The following is a 14,756-nucleotide window of genomic DNA, read 5'->3' on the forward strand; positions in this document are numbered from 1 at the left end:
AGTGTAATGTCAAGCTGTCAAAATGTGCCACCTAAATCTCGATTTAACAAACATTTTTTGGAGGCATCACCGCTCCATAAAAGTAAACGTGAAAAATCGATAGCCTACAACATAATACTTAAAGGGTCTATTATTAGTGTATTACTGTATTAAGATTGTTCTTTCATATAAATAAGTCTGTGGTCACCATTTTGACTAGAAAAAAAGTGTCATTCACATTACAAAATCGCAGCGGTTAATACATATATATAACTATAAATCTCTGGGCCACTCGTGGACATAATGCAGTGTCAGATAGATACTTTATCTTTTGCCACGGAAAAACACTGCAACCAGTGATAAACATGTTTTCACTAATTAAAAAAAAAAAAAAAAAAAGTAGTTTGTTCAACTGGGATATCCAGTAAAATTTGGTTTTGGTAGCTTTGGTACTCGTTAGTGACTATAATAAACAGGTAATGTTCCACCATCTACATTGCTGTGGCACTGTATGCATGTTCAAAATACTGTTTGATGCATTGTTCATGAATCTCAGTGTAAGCATGAGCACCCGACTTTCTAAATAATGACAAGTGGATAGATCACAGTTCTGCTGACTTGACAAATGTTTGTAAAGCGAATTATCAGTCACGAGAAGAATACCACGATCACATAACAGCGCAAATCCGGGATCGTCCAGTGCTATCGGAGTCTTTCAGTCTCGTTTTGTCCCGTACCACAACTGCCTGGTTGCCATACTGGCTGTACCACGAGCTCTGACTGCGGCTCAGGTAACTGGTCGGAGGCGCTTTCTCCAGCTGCTGCTGCTGCCAAATCAGCAGCGACGTGTCCTTGAAGCGGAGCCGCGCGTAGCCCTCCGACATCGCCTTCTCGGCTAAAGCACAGCGCTCCGTCATCGCGAGTAACGCTGAAGTGCGGGCAGACGCCTTGTTAAATCTCTCAGGAGGGTGAACATCTCGTATGTCGTCTCGGCTTAGATCATGCCGTCAATAAGATGTCTCGGAGCAGCAGGTTTGATGAAGTGAGAACAGCCCCTTCAATCAGTTGCGCGTAATCAGAACTAGGCTTTGATGCTAGTCCTCTGCATTTTGTTGTCTGGCGATGTTCCATGCAGTTGAAAATGAACAACCCGCTCATACAAGTTGAATTATCTGATCAAGATAGTGTTATGAGAACCTGCTCTTCTGTAGTATTCACATTTGATCAACAGTTCACGGTTTCGTGTAGTAATTCGACAAAAAACAGCGGCTAGTTAAACTCCGACGCCAGCGGCTGCCTATGGCAACAACGTCCGCCTGAATGCACGTCCGACTGCAAACCTGAAACGTTTAATAGTTCCGAGTGTAAGCTCATGTGCATAGTACAACAAAGTTTGATATTATAGCCAAATATTTAACATTAAACTGTGCGTTTAACAAATCAGGTTCTCAGTACTCCAAATGATGAATTATTGAATTGCTTTATCTGGAAACAATGTGCAGAACCATTTAATCAGACATTAGAAATATGTTTTTATTTTAAAGCAGTGAGCAAGCTGAAAAAAAAAAATTAATAATAATCCAAGTTTTCATCATCTGACATAAAACGTTAGATAGAAAGCCTTTTGTGTAGGTGGCAATATGAGCATGCCTGGTCCACCAATTGAATTGAGAAAATATGATGTAATGCAGCAATTAATATAGATTAACTGTGAAGACCATACAAGTACTGAAAGGTTTCAGTGAATGGTGGACCTTTCGAGGATTTTGTTCTCATTTCGTCTTAGGGGCAGAATCAAGAGGCATCCCAATTTCCTTTCCACGCAACTTAAGGCCTAAAAGAGAAACAGAAAATATTTAAACAATGAGTAAAAACAAAGGCTACGAAATGAATTAAAATGTCATTTGTTCTACTCAAAAGGAATGCAGTATTTTATGTTTATTATAGTGCTGTAAATCGATGAAAAATAATACATCACATTTTTTTTTTGAAATTAATCACGATTAATCCCACCTAACATTAAGGTTTTTACATATACTTTTATCTCGCAATAATTTCAAGTTCAATCTTCAAATGAATGTAGAAACAATATATATAGACAGTATATTTTTATATTTGTTTAAATCACATCTTTTTTTATGATGATACCAATACTACTGTCTCTAGGAAATTTTTTTTTACGCTCTAATATATATCACGCAAAATAGGGCAATTCTACAATGACCCTGGTATTTAAAAATATGAGACACAGTTCATAGGCCGGGACACATCAAACCAATTTCAAAGCCAGTGTTGTCACCTCGTGTCGGCGGCATCTGGACCGAAAAGCTGCGCTTGAACACACCGCTCAGACAACAGCCGACTGCAAACACTAACACAGAGGATTTAACTGTCTATATCAGCAGCTATCAATAGTATATTTGTCATTAAAAGGAGAAACTGAGACAAGGATATATACGAGATATACGCAGATATGTGAACAAAGCAGCGCTTGCTGACCATTCTGAATATCAGTTTTGTTGATAACTTTCTTCATTTTAAGCAGCCCATGTTATGAAGAAAATATTTGCATACTGGATTGCTTGGGTTAAGATCATGTAATATTAAATCTGCCTTCTGTCTGAGCATCCAATCAGAGTTCTCACTCACGCAAACTGCCGCCCGCTTGAGCCTGAAGAGATCGGACGTGTGGAACACAACAAAGAATACTAGCCCAACAGATGCTTGTTGGTGTGTCCCAGCCTTATGAGACAGTGATTTATGGATCAGCAAAATCAAAATCCTACCAATGGCTCTCTCAATCTTCCCCATGACTTGATTATTGGGGATGGCCTTCCCACATTCATACTCTGCAATGATCTGTGGCTTCTCATTGATTTTCTGCAAGAAACACAATGTTATATTTAAATAACTAAGCATGAACGGTGAAATCAAAGATGAACCATACAGTAAGTCTGGCAAATACTCACAGTAGCCAGATCTTTCTGGGTGAGGCCTTTATTCTGGCGGCCCTGCTGGATCACCTTCCCTACTTCCAGAGGCACTCTCTGGTGGCTGAGCTCCTCTGTCTCTCTGTCCAGCTTGGCTGTGTTCTTGGTCACAAGATGCTGTTTGTTCTGTCCAGCAGCCCCTTCAAAAAAATAAATTCATTTAATTCCAGTAAAAAAAAAAGACACATTGATTATGTAAGAAAAGGTTTTTATGTTCATACATTTCTTAGATGTTTCGACGGCATCTCCCTTCCTCTGAGCAGATATAATGGCCTGAAACAAAAGTACTGTTATTGTTATGTAAAGCAAAACTCCACAAACATCTGTGAACTGTTTTTATTATGACTTCCACCCACTGATCTTTAAAATGACTGGATTGCTCATTGCATTCTAAACCGTGTCAGGCAGTGAATCCACCGGACGTGTCTGAGCGGCCATCCTACTATTCCTGACCAACAGAGAGCATCACTGACTGACAGCCAAAACCTTGACCTAAAAACACCCGATTTGACGCGTATCAGTCACACAGGATTAGTTTTTAAGATATATGTAAATTAATTTTTACTTCATTTGTTATCTGCAATGTTTACGGTCTTTATGGCCAGGATAAGCAATATATTGAAACTGTTTAGTCTGTGTGTCTGCTGCGTACTGACAACAGAACTGATCCATCACAAAATATATTTATGTAATTTTTTAGGAAATTAGGGTTGGGCAATGTCCAAATTGGCACTGGACGATGTCTACAGTGAAACACCGCGATGGACGAGTGTCCGCGCACACCGTCCACGTGCAGCCCAAATTTTTGTGAGCACACGGACGGTCCGCATACAACAAGGCATGTGTCGAGCTTGTCCATCCGTGGTTGAGTATACTTTGAAAGCTGTGCGTGAGACAGAAATCATGATGTCTATCTTAAACATGAACATATACATGGTTTTAGTATCAGAAACTGATTTGAATACACAACACAAGCCTCTGTTACTATATTGCTCTATGCTGTATTGAAATTCAAATCTTGGAAATAAAGCTTCATGTCTTTAAGCCACAGAATGTACTCAGTGTTATTTCTCTGAATACGTTATGATGTGTATTTTTTTAATGTCCTGATTGAGCTACATCTATTTGAGACTTTTAAAGATTGTGCAAATTCTATGGCATTTTAATAGCATTACCATTTCCATAGGAGTAAAATGTCAAGTGTATGTTTGATTAATTATTAATTTAACAAGTGTTTAAATCATTAACTGCTTCAAAATGAATGCTGGTTTAGAAATTATTGTTGAAACATTTGCAGTTAGCCTACTGTACAATAAAAACACTAACAAAATTACATAAACTGTGAATAACTGTACAAGGTGAATTAAAAGGACATGAACTGCATCTTTTATAATTTTATAATGTTCTCTGAGGTTCACTTATAATGTTAGTGTGATTTTCTTTTCATGGCTTTGGAAAACTGGTCTTGGATGTTTTGCCGCGTCGCTTTTTGCATAACCTGGGGTCGTCGACACCAAGCTTCGTTGCAATTACTTTCTAGGAATTAAAGCTTTCTCTGAATCTTTAAAGTCTCTCCGCGAGCGATCGTACAGATGCGGATATATTTATGCCAGCTCAGCTATTCAACACTCCAGTGTATTCATGTTGCTAGTGACTAGGCCGGAGATATTGCTCTCTTGCCTGACCTCCGTTGAATGAGAAACGTCACGTCTAAGAAGGTGGAGTTTCAGAACACACCCACTGATTGCGTAACTACCTCGGACCAGTAGAAACTCAAAGGTGTTTAGGAGCCGAAACAAACTCCTCCAGAAAGTTCGCTTTAGTCAGTTGTTTCGAACTACAGAAACGAACTCAAAACGAACTTCATCTCGGCCTGATTTTGTTCGAAATTACTAGGGTTGCACGATAAAGATCGGCCGATCATTAATGCTCATCTCGTCAGTAAAGCCGGTTCTCTAATCAGCAATAAATTCCATCAGGTGCGTGAATTCACATAGAGCAGCTGTTACTACACGGAGCCGTTGTTAACTGACAAGCAGCGCAAATCCACATTCATTATCAGCGTTTATTTGCGCAGCTTGTCAGTTAACAATGGTTCTGTGTAGTTTACCGCTGATTAGAGAACCGGCTTTACTGACGAGATGCGCATTAATGATAGGCCGATCTTTATCGGCGCACCCCTAGAAATTACGTCATATCAGTTCGTTCTTCAATTTCGTTTGAAGTATATTGGGGCCTTTACTGTTAGATCCACTCTAGTCAGACTCAGCGCTGCATCATCATTTACTTCCAGTCTCTCTGAAAAACCTGCACCACACTGTCTTGTTTAAAAATGTAAAGTAGAGCAAACAAACAAACAGTGTTTCACTGACGCGATCTGGAGCTCTTTGCTAATTTCCCCCCGTGTTTTCACTGGACGCGACTATAGACAACAGAACCCATTATAATTGGCGATTCTGTCTACACTGGATGTGGCACGGATTGACACAACAAATCTCAGACAGTAAACTGCTGTCCCGCTCTATTTCAGACATACAAGCATTCTTCTGACCTAGGGCTGGGTGATATATCTAACGATATGATCATGCGCATCTAGTCAGTAAAGCCGGTTCCCTGATTAGCGCTAAATCGCCATCACCTGCTTTCAAATGGAGCGGCATTTAATAGACAGAGCCGTAGATCACTGACAAGCTACGCTATATCGGGTTCATTATCGCAGATGTATCGCCTTCGATAATGAACGCGATATTGCGTAGCTTGTCAGTGATCTACGGCTCTGTCTATTAAATGCCGCTCCATTTGAAAAGCAGGTGATGGCGATTTAGCGCTAATCAGGGAACCGGCTTTACTGACTAGATGCGCATGATTATATCGTTAGATATATCGCCCAGCCCTATTCTGACCTAAAAAAGTAACTGATTCACCACATGACACAACAGCACTCATGTCCAATTTAGATGCAGTGTTAGGATCACAAGGAAATTCAAAGACTATTTTTCACAACTTACACAACAGTGTCTTGTAATCTTGTAATGTCATCTGCATGGTTGTGTTTGTGTCTAGTATTTCCAAGCGTATCAGTGGGCGGGGCTAAAGAGGCAGTGCCGTAGAAGCAGGCGTTGATCTTCTCCTGTGGAGGCGGTGCTTAGCTACACTATTTCATCATAAAGTGCCACACTCCAAAACTAGTCGTTTTTTGAGCTTGGTTTCAATAAAAGTTGCTTTTAAACTGAGAAAGTTTTGAGTTTTGAAACTTGCCTAATGTTTTATACTACATTGACCTGTTGTATGTCAAAAGATCAAGGGAAATTTGATTTATCAGTTCATGGCCTCTTTAAGGTATGCATTTACAATCGTTCGTCTGACGTTCATCTGATATTCGCTACTGTAATAAGAACGTAACTTTTTAATACGTAGGGGAAATTCCCGACATTAGGACTTTGCATTGTAAGAATGTACAGTGGTACTTCAGATATAAAAAGCTGCTGTGTTAGGTGATGTTTTATCATTGAAATGGTATGATTTCATATTAATTATCAGAATGTGTGTGTATTCAATCTAGGGAATACCAATATGGCGTAGCTGCGGCTTCACTTTTATGACGTCACGAGCCATCCCGTTCTCGTTCAGTGCTTCCACCACGTTTCGTGCTCTGGCTAATTCGACCAATTATACGATATTATTACTGCTGTATTTATCCTCAGAGCGACGTATGAAACTTTATGCCAAATTAAAGCCATTTTGCGCGTTATTTGAGGCGAACTATTTGAAAGCAGGTCACAGAAACAATCTGTTTGTCAAACGTGGACTAATAACGTCAGAAAACTATGTAGCAGAAGGTTGTGAAATACCTGCTTAGACTTTGACTGCGCAGCCGATCCCTTCTTCCTCAAAACTGTCACTGTATCCCAGTCACACTCTGCCATATCGTCGACAATTATTTGCTGAAGTGTTTGATTTTTAGACAACAACGGACCGTTCAACTTCTCGCGCACGTCCCCTGCTCTTGCTAGTGAACTAAACCGGATATACGTCAGGGTATGAGGCACGCGTCAGCAAGCCAGACAACAACGTGAATTTACGAGAATTGTATTGTGTGTATGTGTATTTAAAAAGGTGCAGAGAAAGCATACAATTGTGTTTTAATCTGTCTTATATTATATTAAACTGCGTTGTGAATTATCAAAACTTTTAATTTGCCCTGCATTGCATCTGACGCAACAACAACATGGAATGACAAAGTATTTATCTATTCGAGAGTGTTCCAAAGAACATCTTATACATATATATCAAATTTTCTAAGAGCATCTTATTATTTATTTATTATTTATTTAATGCTCCTAAAACTTTTCAGGTAACAATATGTTCTTTGTCTAGTTTAATGTTTAGTCAATAAATATATTTTTGGACTGTAAGATAAACGGATTTAATTAAATTGTAAATTTGTAAGTTCCGTCAAATTTTTAATTTAGATAAAGGTCCAATAAAATTAGTAATAATTATTTTAATACTTGCCAATTAATAGGAAGAGTTAAACTTAATGCAATCTTCAGTCGTGGGGTTTGATTTTGGCCCATGTCCTCTATGTAAATAATCAGTTACAATAAAGCCTAATAATAAAATAAATAAATTATATTAATGTATTAATTAATGGAGTTGTATTTAACATCTTTTTCTTCTTCTTCTTCTTTTTTTACTTTTATTATTATTACTTTGTTAATGTAAAAATTGCCTCAACCTACAAATTTACAGTTTAATTGAATCGTTTTATCTTTATTTATTGACTAAACATGAAACTAGATAAAGAAAACAAACAGTATGTTCTAAAACTGCAGGCCAGTGTAAAAGTATAAATAGCATGTATGTTTGTATTAGGGCTGCACAATTAATCAAATTTTTAATCGCGATTACAATTATGGATGCCACAATTACGTAATCGTTTAAAGCAACAATTAATCGTTCAAAGTCCACTTATGTTATCTTAAGGGTTTTTCCCATTATTTTAATTTTAGTATATAAAATTATAATTACCATTCATATTTTTTTTTACTTTTTTATCATTTAAAGAAGAAACCAATCTGATGTATAGTTGACATTTGAGGCTTAATACTAGCACTAAGTTTTTCAGTTAGAGTGTTTTCAGCTTGTTCAGCATGTTTCATTAAAAATATGGCATGTAGTTGCATCAAACAATGGTATAAACATCATTCAATGTAAATTGTGATAATCGTAATTAATAATCGCAATTACAATTTCAAGGGACTAATCATCAATTATGATTTTTGTCAAAATCGTGCAGCCCTAGTTTGTATGTATGAATGTATTACTGATTGATTTTAATTTATTTTTATGTATGTATTTGTTTATTTTCATGTGTGCTTTTTGGTAACAAATGATCAGTTTTTCATTATGTGTTATGAGGTGTTTTGTGTAACTGTTCTTGTAATCTTAATGAACAATTGTATTTTTGTTCTACTCAATATTACTTTAATACCTCAATCTGCTCAATCTGCAATGGAATTTTGCTTGAAGAAGCACTGTAAATGACCAGGATCTGTAGAGAAACAAGCGCTTTCATCTTCCATTATAAAATTATAATTATATATTTTCATTACACTTCATGTGATTTTATAATAGTGTATGAAGCTTATTAAACAACATTTGACTCTATGTCAATAGTGAGCAGTGTTTACATGTGTTAATGTATGTAGGTCACAGGACCATTGCTGGGTTTCTTATAGTCAGTGGCATGGGCATGGTCTGACCCCTGCTGGTATTTATAGACTGCTGAGTCAGGGTCAGGCACTGGCAGATCACTGCTATAAGCAAAAGAGGGTGGGGAGACTGACATCAGCAGCTGCTGAGATATTAAGCAATGCTTTCAATAAAAGCTTCTGTAGCACATTTATGGAAAACAAGCACTATAAATAATGTGTGTTTGTAGTATTTTAATCACATCAACTTTCAATAAAGTAATAAGACTTTCATCATCTCTCTGTCTCTCATTTTCCATCTGTGGATGTTTACTCATAACAGCTTTTGAGATAATCTTAATAATTTCTTGACATTTTGTAATATTATAATGTACAAAGTTGGCATCATGTTCCATAAGCTGTTTAATTCATATTGCATCATCATATGATTATAGATACTCCTACAGTTGTAAGTATTAATCTCTGTATTTTTAGGCATGAAGAATCCCCCAAAAAAGTCAAATTATAACATACTAGCATATACACATATTCACAGTATATTTTAAGTTTACTCAAAATTAATAAACCCTGTTGATAATAGATGATAACAGATATACAACTTATTTGATTTATGTATCATTTATGCTTTTTTTTCAATCTGTACAGCATTATAAGATGTTCTGTTTACAACGATCATGTATCAAATTCATTGAAGCGATTGACTTATTTCCGAAAGGCCTATACCATACATAAGACTTTGGCACATCTGAGGCTTGCAGCGATTGGAATTAAAACAACATACAATTTCATATAAACAATGTTGCAATTTTTGGTAAAAGTGAAAAATGTGCTTGAAATGTTCAGTCTGAATGCTTATTCAGAGTATTATGAAATATCTGTACACCTGAATTTAAACAGTCCAAAAAGTCTCAAATTATCCATGGTGTTTTCATTTACAGCATTTTCTCAAATTACATACAATTCCAAGAAAATAGAAATCTGAAATGACTCATTATGCTGCTTGATAAAGTCCCTGAGCAAATGTTTCGCTCACTTACTGTGATTAATAAAATCCATCAGCCAATTGATATAAATCACAAATACTAATTTGGCCTTTATCACTGTTAGCAATAAAAAAAAAAATACTTGTATCAACATCCTTTCTTTTTAAGCGAAAGGAAAAACTGTGCACCTGGTGCTTTTCCAAAGCGCTTCTCCAAACAGAAAAGAAATGGTCAGATCAGGATTATGTGCTGCTTAGGGTAATGTTTTAGAAAAGTACATGTTTCTGTCACACACTTTTTAGAATAGATGTAGGGCAATTGACATGAATTGACAAAAAAATTAAAACACACAGCGACTTTTGAAATCCTTCAAAAGACACTCCCTGATCAGTAGAGGGGGCTCCAGTTGAATGTTCCAATGGATATTAGAGTCTGACAAGTGTTGGAGGACAGCCACACCATCTCCACTAAACTGTAATGAAGGAATCCCAAGGCAAAGCCACATCCGACATCTGTCAGATGGTGACGTCCCAGCAACACACGGGACATGCCAACTAGGACTGCCCATAACACAAGCAAAATACGCAGAGGTACTGCAAGCACCAAATGTGCCAACAGGAATTTAGATACCATGACTGCTCGGCTTGCATGGGCTGCTGGGAAAGAATAGATGTCCATGGCCAGGTAGTCAAGGAAACTGGGCGCCATTTCCCACGGCCCTTTGCGCTTCACCAACTTCTGCATGCCTGCTACAGTCATCACATCCAGTAAGAGTGCTGTAAAGCAATGACATTTACATTTACGTTATTAAAGCAAAATCAGATTCACAAGAATGTTTATGGCTGTGATTTGGCCACAAGTCATCACACCTGTCATGATATCCAGCTCTCTTGTGAGTGTAATATTGCTTTTATATAACAGTTAAAAGGATAAGCATGTAAATAAGTAAGGAAAATCAAGGAATGCTCCAAAGACCCTCTACTTTCTTATGTCACCAATTCAAATCTGTTGTTGCTAGTTCAAAAGCTGTGTCCAATGTGTCTCCACTTTAAGGTTTCCCCAATGGCAGAGCTCAAGAGGTTGAAATAATTCCATAATAATCGGAACATCTCTGGCAAGACTGATATTTCAAGCTTTATTTTTGACACATTTGCAGAGTGCAAGATTGCAGTAAAAAAATGTAATCATGCTTGAAATCGTGAATGCCACGATTACTATTAAGAGACTAATATTAAATACTAAATAAAGATTTACAACAAAAACATACACAAACACTTCAGAGACATGCATTAAACCAATGGATTACTTTTAGATTACAGGCATGAGCTTTTTGGAGCTTCAAAGTTTTGGTCACCATACACATGCACTGTATGGAGCTATTGTGATGAAATATTTGACTTCAAATCTTCATATGTGTACTGCAGAACAAATAAAGTCGTATACATCTGGGATGGCATGAGGGTGAGTAAATGATGAGAGAATAATCATTTTCGGGTTTGTTTCAATTCAGTTTTGTAATAAGAAAGTAGTAAAGATAATTTCTAAAGTATAAATAAAACGCTTTTCTGAATGTAATGAAGTAGTCACATGCGGCCGTCAGTCAGAACACATATCCCTGTATTCCCTCATCCACTGACCTACAAACCCAACAGCATCCTCACAAGCTACTAAAACCCTGAGAAATGTGATTTCAAATTGATATCAAAACCATCTGTGCTTTACCTGATCACAATTACAATCTTACTCAAAGTCGTTTTCATATTTTAATTCTCAGTTATGTACATTGCATTGATTTTAACGTCATTTAAATTAAATAATTCATATATAAACAGTGGGACACATGTATATCACATTTAAATCCTTGTACAACTTTCAGATAGAGCTTTACAAATACAAATACAAAAAAAAACAAAAAAAAAAAAAAAAAACGATTATTACATGTAGGCTACCGAACACTGAAATTATCCTGGAATTATATTTATTTAAATTGTCCTAAATTATCCTGAAATCAGTATATAAAACGAGAACGTACTGCTTCTGTCAGACACTCTGTCTATGGTGGTTGACAAGGAGATATTTCTCAATCATGGTAAGCATAGCCTACGTGTAACCAAAATAGCGATTTTTATATAGCCACAGACTCTGATAACATTCGGACGCTCTCCAGAGAGCCAGTATTTCACTCCTTGTCAGAAATGCGTTAAAGCTCACCTAGCAGCAAATTGACCAAAACCTCTTGACCAGCCAACGTGTTGCTTCTTGTAAGACACACAATTGTGCCGAAGATCCACGGGATGCCATGGCCAGTGAGAGCGAGCAGCTTGACCATAGAGCGCACGCTTCCCCAAGACGACGTGGTGTGCGCGCACACGCCGAGCCGTTTAGACATGCAGATATCAATGGCCAGAAGAGAGTTCATTGCGATGCCTTTGAATGACGGGTTTAGCTGTATGCAGTCTTCTTCTGGTAATTCCTTCCTCTCCTTATTGTTCTCGGGCGACTCGTTCTGCGCATTTGTGCCCGGCTGGTTTTGACTTTGCTGGTTTCTCTGCGACGGCCTCCGCGCAGTGCCGCGAGCTTCAGCGCTACTGCTCTTCAGCTGCTCGGGTCTGTTCAGCGCATTGTTTCGCTCCCTTGCCCTGGGTCGAGTCTGGTTCGCAGGCATTTTGATTTTCTGCGGACCTTCCATCTTAAATGTGTTTTACTGTCCCGTTCTTCATACAGAGAGACAGTAAACGGTCTACCATGTCCATTCCCAGATAATGTCTTGCTCTAAGCGTTGCGACTTCTAGTATTCCAGTTGTACTATAAATAGACATTCCAGCCGCCTGGATACATGAGACGCATCCACATGCTGCCGAAAATCTAGATAAACAAATGACACTCTGCTAAGATAATCACCTTGTCATTGCATTCAAAAAATCAAGTAAATAACACATAGGCCTATACAAAATGATTGTATTGATTTTTTTTTTTCCATTGCACTGTAGCTGCACTGCGCTATAATTCGCTTTGAAATGATAAATAAAATTGGCAGTTCATTTATTTATTTTTAGCCCACAAGTGTAAGCTGAAAAAAAACATAGCCTAATAAATTCTAACTATAATAATGTTCCTTTAACTTTAAATTACAATGCCACTCGACCAATGCAGTGACTTAAAGGGATACTCCATCCCAAAATGAAAATTTTGTCATTATTCACTTACCCCCATGTCGTTCCAAACCCGTAAAAGCTTTGTTCGTCTTCGGAACACAATTTAAGATAGTTTGGATGAAAACAGGGAGGCTTGTGACTGTCCCATAATGCCAAATAAATAACACTGTCAAGCTCCATGAAATTATAAAAAGCATTGTCAGAATAGTTCATCTGCCATCAGTGGTTCAACCATAACGTTATGAGGTGACGAGAATACTTTTTTGTACATGAAGAAAACAAAAATAACGACTTTAATTAAACAATTCCTCTCCTCTGTGTCTCTCCAAATCAGCGTAGCACCATTTTGACAAATCTGACTAGTACGCAAGCGGCTTACGCTCTTCTGTGTTAGCCGCACCACAAGGATATGTTTTTTACGTGTATTTCCGCTTTGGTTTGAAAGCAAACAGCGCATCGACGCAGCGCAGCTGACACAGAAGAGCGTACACCATCTGCGTACTGCTCAGAATTGCCAAAATGGCGCTACGCTGATTTGGAGAGACCCAGAGGAGAGGAATTGTTGAAGAAAAGTCGTTATTTTTGTTTTCTTCATGTACAAAATGTGTTCTCATCGCTTCATAACGTTATGGTTGAACCACGGATGGCAGATGGACTATTCTGATGATGCTTTTCATACTTTCATGGACCTTGACACTGCTATTTATTTGGCAGTCTATAGGAATTCAAGCCTCCTGTTTTCATCCAAAATATCTTAAATTGTGTTCCGAAGACGATTGAAGCTTTTACGGGTTTGGAACGACATGGGTGTAAGTGATTAATGACAAAATTGTTATTTTGGGATGGAGTAACCCTTTAACAGTGCCTAAACTAGGCTATTATTATCATAGAAATTACATTTACACAAAAAAGGCCCTTTTTTTGATAAGGTTAAAAGCCTTTATGTGGCAGATTGGGTAAGTTCCCTCCCCTGCATTTAAAATGACAGCCAATCAGAACCAGATATGTGTAATATAAAGGCTGCGAGTAGGCCACCTGGGATGCATCATTGCTAGCTCCGCCCCTTGGGGTGTGTGGGCTTCCGCCTAAAAGGTATGTTTCTAGCTGTTTGGCTAATGTGACCGTGAACTCGCGCATATCAATTGATATTATTTACTTATTGTAGCTGGAATTGGATCTTGTTCGTGACCGTGCGATGGTGTGTAGGCTGTCATTATCCTCCATCTGGTTTATTCATCTGAATATAATTCAGTGAAGTCATTGAGTAAACTGCTAAGATTCATTCTGTGATCAACCATACAACTTGTCTTGCTGACCAGTTGTCGGTATGTATGATTCATTTCTTTTACAAATAAGTGATTCGATGAAGTAAATTTAATAGTTTGTTTTTAGCAGGACGAACAATTTTTGTTGGGAGTGCTCCATCTTGTGGGGGTTGGGATGACCCTTTCCTACATGGAGCGGGATTAAGATGACGCTGCTGTTTTGTTGCTTTGTTTTGCTTGCTATTATGTGACAATTGTCTTGTTGATTTTAAGCATTGTGCATGTTTTATAAAATTGTTGTTTTGTGTGTGTTAGGCCCCTGTGTCAGGAGGCTGGCTGTACTAGAACCTTGGTGGTGGTGTTTGGAGCACTGAGATTGGATTGGCGCTTGTGATCGTGTGTGTGTGTGTGTGTGTGGTTTTAAGAATAATCACTTTACATCTAGCCTGCCTGGCCACTGGTAAGTTTTAGTCATTTTGTTTCGTGTTGTATTAAGTCGTGGTTGTTTAGCTCAACTGAGCTATATTTTTGGTCTTAAGTGTTCTGATTATTGTAAACCTAATAAACATTTGTGTACATTATTACCTTTTTGTCTCTGCCCTTCCTGGTAACGAACCTGCGTGTCTAAAATCTGTTAAGTGGTTAGTTCCCCTCACTTTAAAGGGGTGGC

At 37.8% G+C, this 14,756-nt stretch overlaps 3 protein-coding genes across 3 annotated transcripts; all 3 read right to left on the bottom strand.

Moving 5' to 3' along the window:
* Positions 1–263: 263 nt before the first annotated feature.
* Positions 264–1,343, bottom strand: LOC122145079 (putative uncharacterized protein BRD3OS). Its single transcript, XM_042756790.1, has one exon. The coding sequence runs from the start codon at positions 894–896 to the stop codon at positions 648–650; it is 249 nt and encodes an 82-aa protein (XP_042612724.1). The 5' UTR covers positions 897–1,343; the 3' UTR covers positions 264–647.
* A 148-nt stretch (positions 1,344–1,491) lies between these two features.
* edf1 (endothelial differentiation-related factor 1) lies at positions 1,492–7,007 on the bottom strand. The gene is made up of 5 exons (XM_019100485.2): positions 6,821–7,007; positions 3,191–3,242; positions 2,949–3,109; positions 2,766–2,859; positions 1,492–1,813 (listed from the first exon to the last, which is right to left on the bottom strand). Exons 1-5 carry the CDS (start codon positions 6,893–6,895, stop codon positions 1,752–1,754), a joined length of 444 nt encoding a protein of 147 aa, XP_018956030.1. The 5' UTR covers positions 6,896–7,007; the 3' UTR covers positions 1,492–1,751.
* A 1,893-nt stretch (positions 7,008–8,900) lies between these two features.
* On the bottom strand, positions 8,901–12,491 carry LOC109085995 (inactive phospholipid phosphatase 7-like). The gene is made up of 2 exons (XM_019100484.2): positions 11,878–12,491; positions 8,901–10,442 (listed from the first exon to the last, which is right to left on the bottom strand). The coding sequence occupies exons 1-2, from the start codon at positions 12,353–12,355 to the stop codon at positions 10,054–10,056; spliced, it is 867 nt and encodes a 288-aa protein (XP_018956029.1). The 5' UTR covers positions 12,356–12,491; the 3' UTR covers positions 8,901–10,053.
* Between the last annotated feature and the right edge of the window lie 2,265 nt (positions 12,492–14,756).

Source organism: Cyprinus carpio, chromosome A5, assembly GCF_018340385.1.
Source record: "Cyprinus carpio isolate SPL01 chromosome A5, ASM1834038v1, whole genome shotgun sequence".
NCBI lineage: Eukaryota > Metazoa > Chordata > Actinopteri > Cypriniformes > Cyprinidae > Cyprinus > Cyprinus carpio.